The sequence below is a fragment of the Hippocampus comes genome, unplaced genomic scaffold (genome assembly GCF_001891065.2).
Source record: "Hippocampus comes isolate QL1 unplaced genomic scaffold, H_comes_QL1_v1.1 scaffold326, whole genome shotgun sequence".
Classification (NCBI taxonomy): domain Eukaryota; kingdom Metazoa; phylum Chordata; class Actinopteri; order Syngnathiformes; family Syngnathidae; genus Hippocampus; species Hippocampus comes.
In genome coordinates, this window is record NW_017805930.1 from 1,043,944 (window position 1) to 1,061,898 (window position 17,955).

The 17,955-nt window shown below is 46.1% G+C and overlaps 1 protein-coding gene across 1 annotated transcript in view; it reads right to left on the reverse strand.

Annotated features, from left to right (window-relative positions):
• Positions 1-451: 451 nt before the first annotated feature.
• The window catches only part of grin2ca (glutamate receptor, ionotropic, N-methyl D-aspartate 2Ca), a 49,520-nt gene continuing 32,016 nt past the window's right edge, over positions 452-17,955 (reverse strand). Inside the window, exons 4-12 of the mRNA XM_019889757.1 lie at positions 17,294-17,408; positions 12,977-13,188; positions 9,588-9,862; positions 6,967-6,993; positions 6,621-6,796; positions 5,308-5,498; positions 5,040-5,227; positions 4,735-4,967; positions 452-2,549 (exon numbers count right to left, since the gene is read on the reverse strand). Of these exons, the coding sequence (XP_019745316.1) occupies positions 972-2,549; positions 4,735-4,967; positions 5,040-5,227; positions 5,308-5,498; positions 6,621-6,796; positions 6,967-6,993; positions 9,588-9,862; positions 12,977-13,188; positions 17,294-17,408 (2,995 nt within the window). The 3' untranslated portion in view covers positions 452-971. The remainder of the gene's footprint in view (positions 2,550-4,734; positions 4,968-5,039; positions 5,228-5,307; positions 5,499-6,620; positions 6,797-6,966; positions 6,994-9,587; positions 9,863-12,976; positions 13,189-17,293; positions 17,409-17,955) is intronic.

Below are 17,955 nucleotides of genomic sequence, written 5' to 3' on the forward strand. Positions count from 1 at the left end.
AGTACCCCCCGCCCCCAAAAAAACCCAACAACAAAATGTCTCCATTAGTGAATGTGTGTTCAGGTGGAGAGCGAGGCGGACCAATGACCTTGTTGTTTATTAAAGGGTAGTGTAACATTGGAAATACACATTACACGTTTTGATATACATTCCCCTTGTGAGCGAAAGATTGGTCGCTATAATAGTGATGGCATAAATTTAACTTGAAATCATTTTAGAAAAGTAAAACAAATGTGAAGATATATATCCACACACACACACACACACACACACACACACACACACACACACACACACACACACACACACACACACACACAGTGGTGCCTTGCTTTACAAGTTTAATTCGACTCCTAATTCAATTTGCACACATATAAAATCATTTATCTCCATCGAAATGAATTTAATTGCAATTAATCTGTTCCAGGTCTCTCTAAAAACTGATTCTTTTCTTGGTCAGGGAAATTGGCGACAAGCATTTTTTGAGTGAGATTGGACTTGGCTAGTTCGTCTGCGTGTGAGCGTCTGGGCGTGAGTTTTACCTAAGCAGGTCCTAACAAGTGTTCTCATTTCGTATTTTTTTTGGTATTTGTCTGTTTGTCCTGTTTAAAAAAAAAAGCTGAAGGTGCTTTGCAACTGTGGTTTTCCTTACTCACATGCCTGGGCAGTCCAGGAACTGCTGATCTACTTCAACTTTTGTCTGGCAATCCAACGGAAAAAAATCCACAAAGCAATTACTCATAAACTGAAAAACTCCGAAGTGGGATCACCCGTAAGTCAAGGTAGCACTGTATGAGCATTTAAAAATGACAGAGGTTAACTTGTTAAATGCTTTGAAAGAGTTTGTTCCTGGTTTGTCCCAGTCATGAGTCAGTGTCTTGTGATTTTATTGCACTGAGAACAGAGAGGTGACCTCTCAAAATACACTGGTGGTGGTCACTTTCATTAGTTTTTTTTACATTTTTGCTTCTTCACACCTCTGACTCCAGGCTGGAGACCCTTCCCCAGGGTTTTGGCACAAACGGACTGTTCACCCGGCGCGCCACCAACACCTGCCGGCGTTCCCTGCCTGCCGAAACAGGCTCGTCCCGCTCTGCCCCAAACATGCTGTTCTGGTAGGCCACGGGCCGGGTGGCGGGGTGTTCCGGGCAGTGGGTGGCACACGGGAACAGGTGGTACATGTCTTTGGGGCTGTCGTAGAACTGGGTTGGTGGTGCGATGTACGCCGGTAGGTCCGAGTAGGAGTTCAGGTAGGTGGAGTAGTGTCTGTGCACCAGCGTGGATGAGGACCGGCGGAGGGCGGCGGTGTTCTGCAGGATGGCCTCCCGGTAAGACGGCAGCCGAGTAGAGTCGGCGTACTTGAGTTTCTGCTTGTAAGGGTATGAGCCCATATGGGCCGGGTCCAAGTAGGCAGGCTCGGCGCTCAGTGGATAGCAGGACAGGTTATGGCCCAGGCTGCCATACAGCTTGTGGGCCTTGGCGTTGGCCGGCACCACCACCCGCGGGAACAGGTCGGGCATGTCGTTGCGGGGAGACGTGGAGGTAGATGGTTTGGTCTCATCCACCTGTCGAATACGCTCGTTGCCCCAGGTGGCTTTAAGGAAAGAGGCTCTGCGGTTGAGTTTATCCTTGCCCAGCAGGGGTACGTCGTCCATCTCGGGCTCGAGGTACGACTTCATGCAGGAGTTGCAGCTGGCGGCCGCACACGGGTAGTGTCCTGGGGCGGCACAAGGGTAGTGTCCTGCGGTAGCATCCGGGGTATGGTTTTTCATCAGCTGGTTGGCTCTGAGCTCAGCCAGGCAGGATCGCGGCTCGTCATAGTTGGCCCTCGATCTCAGGTCAGGGGCGTCGAGCACATAGCTACGCCTCCTGCGGCCCCCACAGTCGGGCGGGTAGCTCAGCTTCCTCCTCAGCGGGGGTTTATGTTCCACGTAGACGTTGGGAACCTGGATTTCCCGGTAGGTGATGAATGGGGATGACTGGTGTCGCACGGGGTTCTCCACATAGAGCCGGCCGGTGTGGTGGGGCTGAGCGTTGGAAGTGGGCGATACGTCGGGCATGGCGAGGTGGGGGGTGCTGAGGCTCGAGATGGGGAGGGTCCTCTCCAAGAGGTTGTTGCGGGTGGGAAGCGTGTAGCGCAGTGCTGTGGGCCGGGTCACCACCCGTGGTTTGTCCAAGAGCGGCTGGGCGGCGGCGTCCCCATAGTGGCCCGGGAAAGTAGGGGTGCGGCTCCTCACCGGGTAGGGCGAGTGGTTGTCGGTGATGCTGGTGATGTAGGGCAGGCGGCAGTGCGCCACGTCTGCGGTGGTGGCCACACGAGGTGGGAGGCCAGCCCGGGTGTTGTCGGCCGCACCCCGCCGGCTCCAGCTCTCCAGGGTCTTGGTGGCGCTGTCCAGGGAGTTCTCCACCCGGGCGGAGGACACCATGTCCTTAGCTGTCTTTAGCATCTTTAGCATGTTGGCCTGCGAGTAGTTGCTGGTGACGTCGGGACTTTGAATGCTGCCGTTGCGATCCGTGTGCTCCACGCCACTGAAGCAGCTGTAGATGCCCTACACGCATACACACAAACACAAAGTGTTCATGACACTTTGGAGACTGAGAGCTAGAACCCTGCAAAATGGGAGACTTCAGTAATGGTATGCATGTTCACTCAGTGGCACACCTTCAAGCCAATAGATAATGAGATGACATCAGTGTCTTGTAGGATATGGACAGGACTGGACATGACTGGGATAAAACAGGGAAGGACAGAACCAGACAAGAAAATTACATTACATTATATCAGCCCCAGTGTCTGGTTTAGCATGAACAGGATTGGATAGGATAGAGAGCAACAGAACAGCACTAGATAGGAAAGGAGAGGATTTTATGGGACAGGAAAGGACTAAACATGACTTGATATGAAAGGCCAGGTAGGACAGGATAGTTAGATGGAGTCAGAACTAGCCTCTTCTATGACATGGAAAGGACAGGACTGTATAGGACAGGCCTGGGATAGATCATGAAAGGTTTAGACAGAATTGGATCGGATAGAATCATCCAGTCCTGCTCTCCAACCTGCACTATCCGATCCAACCTTGTCCTATCCTTTGTCCTATCCTTTCCCATTCTGTCTGTTCTGCCCAGTCCTATCCTCAAATTCTTTCTTGTTCTTTCCAGGCCTGTCTTGTCCTGCCCAGTCCTGTCCTTCTGTCTTTTCCTGTTCCAACGTGTCTCATCCTGTTCAGCTCGATCCGATCTTAACATGCCCAGTGGTCTCCAATCCTGTCTTGCAGTCATTTTCTGTTTTATCCTGTTCTATCCTATCAAATCGTGTCTTATCCAGTCTGATACGATCTTGTCCCATCCCCTCCTATCCAGCCTTGTCATCTCCAGCCCTATATTATCCAGCCCTTTCTTGTTCTATCCAATCCCTCCTGTCCAATCACCAGTATGTCATATCTTATCCTGTTCAGTCCAATCTTCTTCAATTGGTTGTCCATGTAACTGGACAAGACTGCTAATGATCTAAGCATGAGAGTTCCATTATCAGACAATTTCAGTATCCATCTTGAGTTGGACAAAATAAGTTATTTGATTTTTCTTGACGTCATGTAAAATGTAGTCGGAGTGAGCCATCAAAACATCCTGGAACCTTCCATGAAAGTGACACAGAAAATGAGAAAAACATGGCGTCAAGTGCTGATGGTTGCACTTCCTTATACGAACTCTTTGCCACCTCGCGCATAAGCTCACACTCGCACACACACACGTACGTCTGTTAATAGGGCAATTTAAATGCAGGTTGCTCCCGGATCACAAGCGCCCGCAATATTTCAGTTCAAGTTATTTTATTGCTTTCATCTGGCTTTACACCACATTGTTTTGTTTTTTTGGGGGAGCTTGTTTGGCCCGTTATCAACAGCACTGCGACACTTTACAAAGCTCAGATGCATTTTCTCCAGCTAAGACTTAATCACACATTTCATTTTTGCACCATAAAGGGGAACTATGATACACAGAGGACTTTTGAATATCGTTGTGAGCGTCAGAAATTAACTCATTCACTGCCATTGATGGCTACAGAAGTCAAAGGTCTATTCTCTGGGCTGGCAATGAATGAGTGTTTTGTTATCTGACTAATTCAATATAGTCGCAAGGCCCTAGTTGTCCCAGGCGTCAAGGTAATGAAATTACATTGGCCCACAGTAGATCCTGATATTTGTGCTTTGCTATGTGTTACCGACAGCAATTGACACCTTTATGAAGTGCTGTTTTCACAAGCGAAAATTCTTGTATTAGGTTTCGATAAACTAACTTATCCCACCCCACTACCATCCCCCATAGCAATACACGACCCACTCACTCAAACTGGGGGCTCCTTTTTAGAAAGTTCGATGCCACTCACATAGTCACAATTCCTTCGCTTGATGAAATGGGAATCCATTCTCAACATTGGCCCCGAAATGGAAGAGGACATTTGTGTTTGGTGATGCGTCTTCTGCATGTGCCAAATGAAGTGCTACCTCCGCCAATGAAAATGCTTTTATTCTCACTATGGGATATTTGCTTGGTTTCCACGTTGGAGGTTTGGCTTCTGCAAGTAGAAGCCACTCTTCTAGTCGCAACACCCTAGCTCCGCCATGTTAATGGGAATTGTACTCCTGATTGGTCCAGAAGCATATGAAGCTAAGTATAACTCACTTCAATGAAACTTTTCGGGCTCCAAAAATGGTAATGAGACTACAAACGTACCCTGCTAATGGCCAGGAGGAAGTCGAGGCGTTGGGACTTTCGCAGCGAGTGTCGCAGCTTCCAGTAGAGCAGATGCTCCCAGGCGAACACCAGCAGGCTGAGGCCCATGGCCACCAGCAGCATGTAGAAGACGCCCGCCATGTTGTCGATGTCCAGCTTGCTGCTCATCACCTCCTTCTTCTCATTGCGGCATATGCCCGTCAGCCACACCGTCTGCAGCTTCTGCGTGTCACCTGGCATACGGAACCACAAAATCACAACCACACGCATCAAGATTGGTCAAGCATGAGAAATATTGCCATTACCGTCAGCGAGGAACTGCAGCAGGGCCAGGTCGATGGGCCTCTTCCATCGCGAGTCCTTCTGCAAGGCGATGCCATAGCCAGTGGTGGCGAAGACTTTGCCGCTGCCGATGGTGACCAGTTTACAGCCCTCGTCTTTTCCCGCCATGTAGTTGAGCACGGCAGCGTCGTAGATGAAGGCGTCTAGCTTCCTGGCGGCGGCAAACGCGAAAAGAACGCGAGTTGGCAGGGGCGCTTGGGTCGTGCGGGCATCCTCGAGGCGGACACCTACCCGGTCTTGAGGCTGTTGAGGGCATCCTCGACCCCCTTCTGATTGTACTTGACCATGTGTGAGTGCATCTCGGGGTAGTTGCTGCGGATGTTGCGCTCCGTGCTGCCGTTGGGCACCGTGCCGAAGCGGAATGGAGGATATTGCTCCTGTGGCTTCTGGAACTGCAACGCGCAAAACGCGTCATTCAGCAATTTTCAAACAAGGCTCAGCTTTTCAACAAGTGGTTTAAAGGAAAATCTAACCTAGATTTGAAACCCTGTAGTAGTTTGAAACCCTACTTTAAAATTCCAAACCACAACCCAGGCTTAAAACCCTAATTTGAAGCCCTGACTGTAGACGGTTTCAATATAAAAGATACAGAAACCTTAACCCTTTCTTCAAACCCTAACTGAGGCTTCCCACCTTTATTTGAAACGCTAACCCAGTGTTAAAACTCTACTTTGAAAGCTTGTGTTAGACCGTAATTTAAAACCCAACCCTGGCTACGAATTCTAATTTGAAACCCGAACATTGGCTCCAAACTCAAATTTGAAACACTAACCCAGGGTTGTAACCTTACATTTAAACCCTGGAGCTGGTTTAAAACCCTACTTTGAAACACTAATGCTGGTGTTAAACCCTAATTTGACAACCTAACCCTTGTTGCCCTGTAGTAGTTTGAAACCCTACTTTAAAATTCCAAACCACAACCCAGGCTTAAAACCCTAATTTGAAGCCCTGACTGAAGACGGTTTTCACTATTAAAGATACCTGAAACCTTACTGAAACCTTAACTCTTTCTTCAAACCCTAACTGAGGCTTGCCACCTTTATTTGAAACCCTAACCCAGTCTTAAAACTCTACTTTGAAAGCTTGTGTTTTAAAACCCAACCCTGGTTACGAATTCTAATTTGAAACCTGAACATTGGCTACAAACTCAAATTTGAAACACTAACCCAGGTTGGTAACCTTACATTTAAACCCTGGAGCTGGTTTAAAAACGGTCGCATTTCAACCAGGGACCAAGAGCAAATTTGATCCCGTGTACAATTCTTACTTCTACGCACCGTATTAATATTTAAACTGAGCATATTGTCACACAGTGTCTTACAATAATATTAACTACACATTTTACGAAAAATGCCTTCTTCATGATGAACCCTGAGGTCTACTACGCCACTGTATTTTAATGTTGTCACGATGGTGGTATTTGGAAAGTATTTTTTGAGGTCGTACTTGGGATAAAAAAGTATGAAAAACACTCTTTCAAGCCATATGGCACCAAGATTAAACTCCATTTCTTTTCTATTGATTTCTTATGTGAGCTTGATTACCTGATAGAGAGGGGAAGGAGGAAGAGGAGGAAGGAGGGTGGATGCCTCACCTTTGGCCGAAACCAGGCTGCGGTTGTAGCCCACCGGGCTGCAGTATTCAAAGACGAACACCGTGATGGCGACCACAGTGAGGCACATTACGAACATCATCACCCACACGGCGGGACTGTACGGCTCTGCAAAGCACACCCAAAAGGGACACTCGGTGGTTAAATATTGATGTGGGTTAATGAATGTGTGCGTGTGTGTGTGTGTGTGTGTGTGTGTGTGTGTGTGTGTGTGTGTGTGTATGAAGCGACGTGGAAACATGATTGAAAAATCTCCACGAAATGCAATTGTTTCTGACCTAAGAAGGCAGACGGTGAGAGAGCACACCCAAAAGCGACACTCGGGGGTTAAATATTGATGTGGGTTAATAAGTGTGTGTGTGTGTGTGTGTGTGTGTGTGTGTGTGTGTGTGTGTGTGTGTGTGTGTGTGTGTGTGTGTGTGTGTGTGTGTGCGGGCGTGGGGGTGTGTGCGTATGAAGCTACGGGGAAACATGATTGAAAAATCTCCACGAAAAGCAATTGTTTCTGACCTAAGAAGGCAGACGGTGAGAGCGGTCGCATTTCAACCAGAGACCAAGAACAAATTTGATCCCATGTACAATTCCTACTTCTACGCACCGTATTAATATTTAAACTGAGCATATTGTCACACAGTGTCTTACAATAATATTAACTACACATTTTACGAAAAATGCCTTCTTCATGATGAACCCTGAGGTCTACTACGCCACTGTATTTTAATGTTGTCACGATGGTGGTATTTGGAAAGTATTTTTTGAGGTCGTACTTGGGATAAAAAAGTATGAAAAACACTCTTTCAAGCCACCCCATACATATGAAAACAGTTTTAAAATAGGCCATTCATTGAAGGTGCGCCTTATACTCCGAAGCGCCTCATAGTGCGGAAAATACGGTAATTTGAAGCCGAGATGGCTTTATGCGTCCATAAAATGTGTTTTTGGTGCTGTTTTCAAAAATGTCTACTGTTTTACTCGAACATCAGGTTGTTGAGAGATTTTCATTTGTTCCTTTTAAGTTTGATCCATCTAAAAGACAAGATTATATCTCCAGCCTAGAGCATAAGGTCCCTTCGTCTCAGTTACATAAAGTGTCTGCCAGGCAAATGTTACACACGGGAAGTAGAAAGTAATCGCTGATCATGCGCTACAGTGGAGATAATGTGCAAATACACTAAGTAGTTCCTCTTGAGAGAGAAATCCCCTTTACCAAAGCGTGCATGTGAACCTGGTCCTAATTAATATTTTCAACGTTCAACAACAGAACATTATAAAATGAGCCATGAAACTGTGGCTGGTCCAAAATAGATTTGAGGTTAATCAGAGGACCTTGAACTGGTGGCACAGGTGTGCTAACCTGCATTTGCCTGAATTTGGATGCGATTGGGTAAGTCTGAACACAACCACATCCCAGTGAAGAGGGTGGGCACACTTGTGCAACCACATTATCGCCACTGATTATTTTTACTTGCCCACTCAAAAAGCTGTTATTTATTTTTTTGTTGTCCTGGGTTGCACAGGTTACAGAATAAAGTAAACAGTTATCTTGGTCATCTGTTTTTATTCCATAAAAACCTGACATTTGAAGCGGGGTGTGTAGACTTTTTCACTGTGGATTTTTTTGGGGGAACCTATCTTCAGTCATCCACTTAAAAATGTGGCTATTTACTTTTGTTGCGCTCAGGCCAAAGCAATAAAAATTTGGTTCCATTTTGTTGCACATTAGTGCCAAGGGTCTTTGCTGAAGTGAATTGAGGAGCTCCATTTAGATCGAAGCAGTGTTGTGCCACCACAAAGTGTCATGTTTGTGCCAAGAAACTATGTTGAAATGAATTGAGGAGTTTTATTTCAATGCGCCTTATAATGTGGTCCCCCAATCATATGAAAACAGTTTTAAAATAGGCCATTCATTGAAGGTCTCATGCCTCATAGTGCGGAAAATACGGTAATTTGAAGCCGAGATGGCTTTCTGCATCCCTAAAATGTGTTTTTGGTGCTGTTTTCAAAAACGGCTACTTTTTTACTAGAACATCAGGTTGTTGAGAGATTTTCATTTGTTCCTTTTAAGTTTGATCCATCCAAAAGACAAGATTATATCTCCAGCATAGAGCATAAGGTCCCTTCGTCTCAGTTACATAAAGTGTCTGCCAGGCAAATGTTACACACGGGAAGTAGAAAGTAATCGCTGATCATGCGCTACAGTGGAGATAATGTGCAAATACACTAAGTAGTTCCTCTTGAGAGAGAAATCCCCTTTACCAAAGCGTGCATGTGAACCTGGTCCTAATTAATATTTTCAACGTTCAACAACAGAACATTATAAAATGAGCCATGAAACTGTGGCTGGTCCAAAATAGATTTGAGGTTAATCAGAGGACCTTGAACTGGTGGCACAGGTGTGCTAACCTGCATTTGCCTGAATTTGGATGCGATTGGGTAAGTCTGAACACAACCACATCCCAGTGAAGAGGGTGGGCACACTTGTGCAACCACATTATCGCCACTGATTATTTTTACTTGCCCACTCAAAAAGCTGTTATTTATTTTTTTGTTGTCCTGGGTTGCACAGGTTACAGAATAAAGTAAACAGTTATCTTGGTCATCTGTTTTTATTCCATAAAAACCTGACATTTGAAGCGGGGTGTGTAGACTTTTTCACTGTGGATTTTTTTGGGGGAACCTATCTTCAGTCATCCACTTAAAAATGTGGCTATTTACTTTTGTTGCGCTCAGGCCAAAGCAATAAAAATTTGGTTCCATTTTGTTGCACATTAGTGCCAAGGGTCTTTGCTGAAGTGAATTGAGGAGCTCCATTTAGATCGAAGCAGTGTTGTGCCACCACAAAGGGTCATGTTTGTGCCAAGAAACTATGTTGAAATGAATTGAGGAGTTTTATTTCATTCAAAGTTGTTTTTTTTTTGAATGTTCTCTCCTACTGAACAGAATTTGACATTTAATCGTTTTGATTTTTCATTTTGAACAATTGCTAAAATGTAGCGGCGGGTTACCTCTCCAATCATGCCGTTCCAGATGCCACGCACCAGCTTGCCGTGCTTCCCATTGGTGACGAGGTAGAGGTCGTAGGAGAACTTGATGTTGCGCGACAGCTTCTTGAGGATGTCGATGCAGAATCCCTTGCAGCACAGCTTGGTGTACGGCTCCGTGTGGCCCACGATTCTGCGGCGCAAAAAAAAAAAATAAAATAAAAAAGCAAGTCAGTCGTGATGAACGATGCTCGTTCCAACCGTGGGGAAATCTTTACTTTGCCATCGATTGATTGCGGCACGTGCGACTCGTGTGAGGTATTGACCTCTGCTACTGCTGGATCTGTCTTTTATCACCTCGAAGTCAGCGCCATGAGCTGACAAATACACATGTTGACTACGCACCCTTTCAACAGTTGCAAACCCTAACCTAGGTTTAAAACCCTACCCCTGCTTCCAAAATCCTAACTCTGGCTTCAAGTGATAATCCCAGTTTGAAACCCTAACCCTGTGGTGAAACCCAGCTTCAAAACCCTATTTCTGTCTTGAAACCTTTCTTTATAACCCTGTGAACCACTTTTCTGTCACGTTTTGCGAGGTGGTAGTTGGAGGACCCCAAAAAGCAGGCAGGAGCAGGGTGGCTGACCAAAATGTATTTAACAAAAATGCAAACAGGAATACACTGGAGAAACTAACTCAAAACCTCACTCAAATAAAGTCCAGCAAAATCACAAGAAATCAAAGTAGTAAAAACCTAAGACAGAAAACAAAACATGACACGTGCGCACAGCAACGATGACCCGACACTTGAGTGGTCGTGCCGGGAGTCCTTTTGAACAAACAAACTAATGACACAATGACCAACAGGTGTGCAGCTGCAGGCGGAGCACTACAGTGCCATCTGCTGGCCACAAACAGAACGATGACACTTTTCCTTGGTTTAAACACGGTCTTGAAAACCCCTTTTTCAAAACCTAACCCTGACTTGAAACTTTAATTTGAAACCCAACCCTTGTCTTTAAACCTCGACTCAATCTTGAAACCTGACTTTAGAACCCTAAACTTGATGCCCTAACCCTGACTAGAAACCTTACTTCAAAACTCTAATTCTGTCTTGAAACCCTTCCTCCAAAGCTTCACCCTGGCTCAAAACCCTAACCCCAACTTGACACCTTGGTTCTGCTTTTTAACGTTACTCTGAAATCCGAACCCTGTCTTGAAACACTGCATTTTTTTTTTTTAATACAACCCCCACAGCCAGTTATAGTTAGCACCATGAAATTTAATAGCTACGTCTATCATGAGTCGACTGGCAAAAACAGTCAAGAAACGCTTGTTTGTATGAGCCCCACGTCCTCGGAAGCGACTCTACAAACACGGACGCTTTTGGCCGGCGGCCCAAAAACTGCAAGCGCCCTCCCGCTTAGCGCCAGTCCTCCGGAAAAGCCATTTCAGCCTCCGCCACTCCGGCTTTCTCCTTTTTCAAACTCAACACATGGAGATCGCTCCACTGACTCGTCTGCGCCGCCGACTCGTCTGACACAATGTTGACGGATTCAACCAGGGGAGGAGCACCTTCCGTAACCGTCAAGGAACGCGATCCCATTAACGGATAACAAGCCCCACGTTAATGAAGGGTCGATCGCGGGACGCTCCGCTCCCCGGCCGACGGGTCTCGCACCTCTCCGTGAGTGATAAGACGCCAAAGGCAGGGGATGAGGCTCTTCATCTTGCGCACCATGGCACCTTGGCGTATGATAAGAAATCAATTAAGACGGGACATGCTAGCGCACCGGAACGCTTGCAGTGATTCCAAGCGGTGGTCTCATTGGGACGCTAATTAGCTGACCGTGAAAAGGCTGTTGATCAGACTCCCTGCTGGGGATTTTGTCATCCGTTTGAGGATGTTCATCAGCGTGTAGCCAAACATCACAAATTGTTCAGCAGTCATTCAGAAATGGATTCCTCATGTTTCCGTTTCCTTGAGCTGGGCGGGTATTAGCAGTTTGGCCTGCGAAAGGAGGCTCCTTTATGCTAGCTTTCCATTTGATTGCCTTATATTTGTGGTCTAATGGGTTTTTCCTTTAAATATTCACTGACTGTAATGATAAGAAGATGTTTGACATATATGCAAACAAACAGTTAGCGCTAACAGAAAGGTGGGGGCATGTAGGCGGATGGTCAGATGCTGTCGGCCATCTTGAACAGATGGCCTTTGACTTGACTTTTCAATGAGATGAGGCTGTCAGAGTAGCGGATGTCAAGGGGCAGGTAGGTTACAGAGGACTGGGGCGACAGCGGTAAAGGTTCTGTAACCCGCGCTGTGATACTTGGTAATTGAGGGGTGAGAAACTTGGCATCAGCAGAACGGAGGCGGCGAGTGGAGGTGTGGCGACGGAGGAGATCAGTCCGGGGTGTCGGGTCATTCAGAGCTTTGTAGGTTAAGAGGGGGATCTTGTAAATCAGTTTTTTTTTTCTGCCAAGTACTGGCTCATGGTAGTAGAGATTTTTTTTTTGGTGAACAGGCAAACATTCATCATTGACGACGGGAACGGGGAGGTACCAAATCCGGTGGTTCATGTGTGTTGAAATGAAAGCGAGTTGAGTGGGTGAGCAACTGGACAGTTGAGACGTGAACATTGACATTTTTAGAAGACAATGGAAGGGAGACCGTGCAGAATGTCGTTGCACTAGTCAGAGCGGATGCGTGTTAGGTTTCCGGAAGTGAAGGAAAGATGATTTGGTAACGTGTTTTGATTTGTGACTCTTCCAGGTTTTCGTTCATCCAAAGATTTATGTCAGTGAGGCAGTCGGTTAGGGCGGAGAGATTGATTGGTGATGCCTTTGGTTGAGATACGGCTGTGTTTTTTGTTGAGATACGGTTTGTGTGCGAAGATTTGTTTGCCCATGTGTGATGTCACATCAGTTTATGCTAGCATGTTATTTCGGCTATTTTGTTCGCTGTTGATGAGACTCATGTGAAGTTGGTTCGTTGGTGGTGAAAAATATTTGAACACGGTTGTCTATGTATCAAGAGTTCACGATTGTGTGCATTCTCAATGGTTGGTGTTGATGCTTTATGATCCTCTCAGTTTGAAGTGGTTTTAAGGATTCAGTTTGAAGTCCTTTTTTTGGGGGGGGAGTTGGGGTCAGAATTATTCACAGATTTGTGCTATTCACTGTAAGGTTCAGTCCCCACCATTCATGAAAAGTGGGGACTCACTATAGTCCACCAAATGAAAGCTATTGCGCGACTCAGACACAAATTGTTGTTTGGGTGTTTGTTTTGACGCGCTAGTTCACTTACGCCTCCGTCTTGTTGGACTGTCGTCTGCACGGCACCGTGTTGCTGACGCAGGTTCCGGTCACGGGGTCCACGGCCTCCACGATAACAAAAGGACGCTCCTCCAGCGTGGCCACCGTCAGGTGCCTGTAGTCCGACACGGGCTCCAGGTAGGAACCGTAGCGGGGCCATACCGGGTACCTCATCTGGAGGATGCTCATCTCGTAAGTTCCCACCTGAAACAGAAACATCCGGGTTTGAAACCCTCTTTTCAAACCATATTTTGGAACACTAGCGCGATCTGAAAACCCCAATTTGAAACCTTAAATTCAAATGTGAAACCCTAATCCTAAATTAAAATACTAACGTTATGTATTTTCAATAACCCGAGTGTGGAACCCTTACTTTGGAGTTGAAAAGTTATTCTAACTTCAACTAACCAGACCCTAATTTGAAATCCTCACCCGGTTTTGTAATTCTAATCCAAAAACTTCACTGTCTTGAAACCCTAAACCTGGCTATCGACCCTACTTTGAAACTCCAACGGCGGGTTTAAACACCGGTGCGGCGTAAAAGTAATGTCTCTTTAGAGGAGGCCACATCCAAACAGTTAAAGATGTAATAAATCAGTTTTACGCTGCCTTTTAAAGCACAAATAAAGTGGCGGCACATGTGAGCAATGAGGCCTTTTCGCCCGCAGCGCGTGAGATGAAAGTGCTGAGGATGCGCCCACATAACACTCTTTTATCACAATCTCCCATCTTAATGCAGCCATCCCCAATTACCCCCCCCCCACCCCCCCTCTCTCTGGCCCCCGCCGTTATCGCTCATCCTTTGCTAGGTTTTGTGCGTCAGGACCTGGCCGCCGATTGTGGACACTTGAGAGGAAATTGATTTTTGGGTCAGGCCCGACGGAGACGCTCCAATTTTATGCGCCGCGCAACAACCAGTTCGCTAATTCTAATTACCGGCGGTGGGGGAATTGGGCTCACTACGTAAATGAGGTGCAGAATTGAATCCTCGGGCGCCACTCGAGCGGTGCAAAACAATTTTCGAGGGCCCCTTCATGATTCTAACGCCGGTCAACAATCACTAGCACTTGTCGAAATGCCACAGGAATGAAAAAGTGGCCCATTTTGAAGGAAAAACAAAAAAACGAATTATCATGATAAATTCATAATTTCTTAGCAAGGACAATTGTAATGTTATGATAATTTTTCAAAAACACTTTCATGATCTTGACAAGAATAAAGATGCGTTTTGTCAAAATAAAAAAACTAATCTGAAAACAATGACTCCAACACTTCATAAGAACAGAACATGTACCGGGCTGGCAACTCTCGACAAGCTCAATGAAAAGAAATCACACAAGGCAGCGGCGGGAAAAGGGCGGGCAAACACGCAGTTCTCCCCGGATGTTTGCCGCCTATCACGCCGATCGGCTGCCGCTGTTTACCTTTGCGGCCTTCAATCGAGTCGGCGGTGAAGAAACACACAGAAATGAGAAGCGAGGCGTCCCGGTGTTTTTTTTGTTGTTTTTTTTCCTCAGACACGCATCTCAATCGTCGACGCATCCTTGAAAGGAGAAACCCGCGTGATAAGATGGAGTGACAGCAAGAACAGAAAGTCTTGAGCGCTCATTGAAACGCTGATAATGTCGAAATGATACCGAATCCTTTTTTGGGGGGTTTTTAGTTTTTGCCGGTCTGCGCCTTGCAGATCCATACCTGTCAACTCATACGGTTTAGCCATAGTTCATACGGATTCTGTGGTGAATCTTACGTATATGGCCATATCGCACAAATCATATGGATTCTGAAAATTTCCGTTTTGTTTTTTTTTCGCCCTAACAGGTAGTTCCGTTTGCTTTTGCCCAGAATGGTGCTAGTCTACTCGAATGCTTTCATTTCCGGTAACTTTCCAGTAAATCACGTGGTTCCTAGTTGAAAACAGCAGAGTATTCATTGCATACTTCGGTAGTGTCCAAGCAAGTTCTACAAGGAAACAAATATATCATTCATATTTCGTGGGTTTTTTTCTGCCGTTATTTTGACATATAAAATGCTTTGGTATGTTATAAGGATTTTTTGCACTTTCTAAGGATTTTTTTGGTAGTTTATACAGGTTGGCGCTCCGAAAAGTTGACAGGTATGCAGATCCTTTGCTTTGGATTTCAGATTGGCACATATTGCGAATTCGATGCGTAGCGACTCCGTCCGGTGTTCTACTTCACAATCCGGTTCCATCATCCATCCCCTTCTCTTTCGGCTTTTGCTAATAAATTTGCAAGTATCTTTTCAGAGAGGAGAGAAAACCCGGTCCTGTAACCAGAAATTTAATTTGAAGCTCAGATTTGAACCTTAACCCTGTCTTAAATTCCAACTTTGAAAGTGTAACCGTGGTTCGAAAAAATAACTTGAACTCTCCTCGTGCCTTGCAACCCAAATTGGAACCTAATCTTGGCCTTGAAACCCGATGCACGATATCCATCCTGACTTGTGACGATGGGTTTTCGGTCTCTGGTCTGCAGAAATCTAATTGAAAGTTTGGATTGTCCTTTCGTCAACCGAGCAATGCAATATTGACTTGGGGTAAAAATTGAGACACCTTGCGGGTGTGAAATGAAAAATAAACTGCATTTTGTAACTTTTTAGCAATCATTTAGAACCCGATATCAGATCAACCGCAAGAACTAAGATTGAACTTATCCCTGTTTTGCTCCTGCGGGGCTTCCCCATCCTCTCCCGTGCCATCTTCCAGACCTAATTTCACACACCCCGCTGAACAATGGCCGTTATAACGAGGACATTCTGCTGATTTAAAGTTCATGAAAATACGCTGGAACTGTCCAACTGAAGGTGGATGGGTTGAAACTGTGTTAGCACCAGATTCTAGAACAAAAGCGCTAAAAGAAGTCAAGAGAAGGCGATCAGAAGGAACTAAAACAAGTTCAGAAAAAGCCAATCAGAAGGCCGAATCGACGTTGAGCCTCTGAGGATAAAGAACGCCCTCAGGTGCGACGGATAAGCGCAGCCTCGTGGAGATTTGGTGAAAGTTTTGTCGAGGATGCGCGTGAAATCTTTGGCCGCCGTGCGGCTTTTGACGTAAAGTTCATGGGTGTGTGGTGGAAATTTGAGCTTCCCTCCACTTGGATTGCCATAAGGTTGCTGAACGCAGAAGTGCTGACAGCAGGGTGAATCGAATGGCCGCTAAAAGCTGCTCGTAAAACGCCGGCTCATTAATGCTGAAATTAACACGCAAATGTTGACTGTTGCTCAAGCGTTGAGGAGCAGAAGAAGCGGCCGGAGAGCGCACAGAAGAAAGACGCTCCATTCGTCCACACAAATGCTGATGGCGTCCACAAAATGGGATTTTTTATTTATTGTACAGGCAGAGGTTGCCAAAAACTTTTTGGGAGCTCATTTTAGGAGCATCTACGAAATTTTGTGCGATGGAAATGAAATGTTTAGGTGTTGAAGAGGTGGGCGAGTGGTTAGCGTGTCGACCTCGCAGTGCTGAGGTACCGGGTTCGATTCCAGCTCTGACCTCCCTGTGTGGAGTTTGGCATGTTCTTCCCGTGCCTGCGTGGGTTTTCTCCGGGTACTCCGGTTTGCTCCCGCATTCCAAAAACATGCATGGTAGGCCAAATGAACACTGTAAAATTGTCCAGAGGTGTGATTGTGAATGTGAATGATCGTTTGTCAATGAGTGCCCTATGATTGGCTGGCAGCCGGTTCAGGGCGTCCCCCCGCCTACTGCCCGAAGACTGCTGGGATAGGCTCCGGCACGCCCTACGACCCTTGTGAAGATGAAGCGGATCGGAAAATCCGGAAAATCTGACTTGATACTTCTCCATCTGAAATGCTAACCCACTTGAAACACAAATCGGAACCGCGATGCCTTTTGACCAGCACGGAAATGCACCGGCCGTTCAGGAAAATAAACATATTTTCCCCAAATTCCCGATGGCCACTGATTGTGACGAAGCAAGATTGTGCGACTTGACTTCTGACTTGCTTGGCTGAATTCGAAATGTCGCAGGGAATGTTTCTTGACTTGCGTGATTTTTGCCACGGTCACAAAGGACTTGAAATTTAAGACTAGAAGCGCTACTTATGACTTGCACTTGTGTGACTTACCCGCACCTCCAAATTAGCCAGCTCAAGTGCGCGCGCCGCAGTGACGGCGGCAAGCATGAGACGATCCTTCATTAAGTGGTTCACTGGTGTGAGCGCAGCCCTCTAACTAGCCTCAATAACGAGATCGCTGATGGATGAAATCACTGCCTGCGCGGCTCAAAGTCGACTTGTTCTGAACTCCCCGGCCGTGAGCGTTCATTACCTTGTCCCACTGCCTCTCTCGGTCCAGCGAGATGATGTTCATTGCCGGGTTCACCAGGTAGCCGTTGGCATTGAAGGAAAAGTCGTTGTGCTCCCAGGTTACGTTCAGCATGTGCCTGAAATGAAAAGACAGAAGGAAAACCCACAGGCCAGGTCAAGTCAGTGACCCAAAAACAAAAGAAGTGATGTTTGTTGCTTCCTGTTCAGTCTGCAGGAGGTGCAGTCGGTTTCGTTCGCAAAGCACGGATCGCTTCTTTCATCCAGCTCACCGAGTTACATTATCTCATTCGCTGTCATGGACATTTATATTCATCAACTGAAATTTAACCGCTTACTGCCACCCGTCGACTGTATCACATTTGTCAAGTATGTTTTTTAATGAGGAGACGTGGAAAAGGGTCTCGCCCAGCTCGCCTGTGAAATTCAAACTTCTGCATAGCTGTCATGATTACGAACGGATGACAGAGGATGCATCACTTTCGATTTGGGATCAGCACAGATTTTGAGTTGAAAATAAAGAATAGGGGGTGAATATCGGCTCGTCACGTCAAGTTGGTTGACAAAAATCATCTCACTCAAAATTTGTATATATTTATACTATGTTTATCTTGCAAATCATTCCAAATCCACAAAAAAAATAAATAAAACCCACTGTAAGTGCAA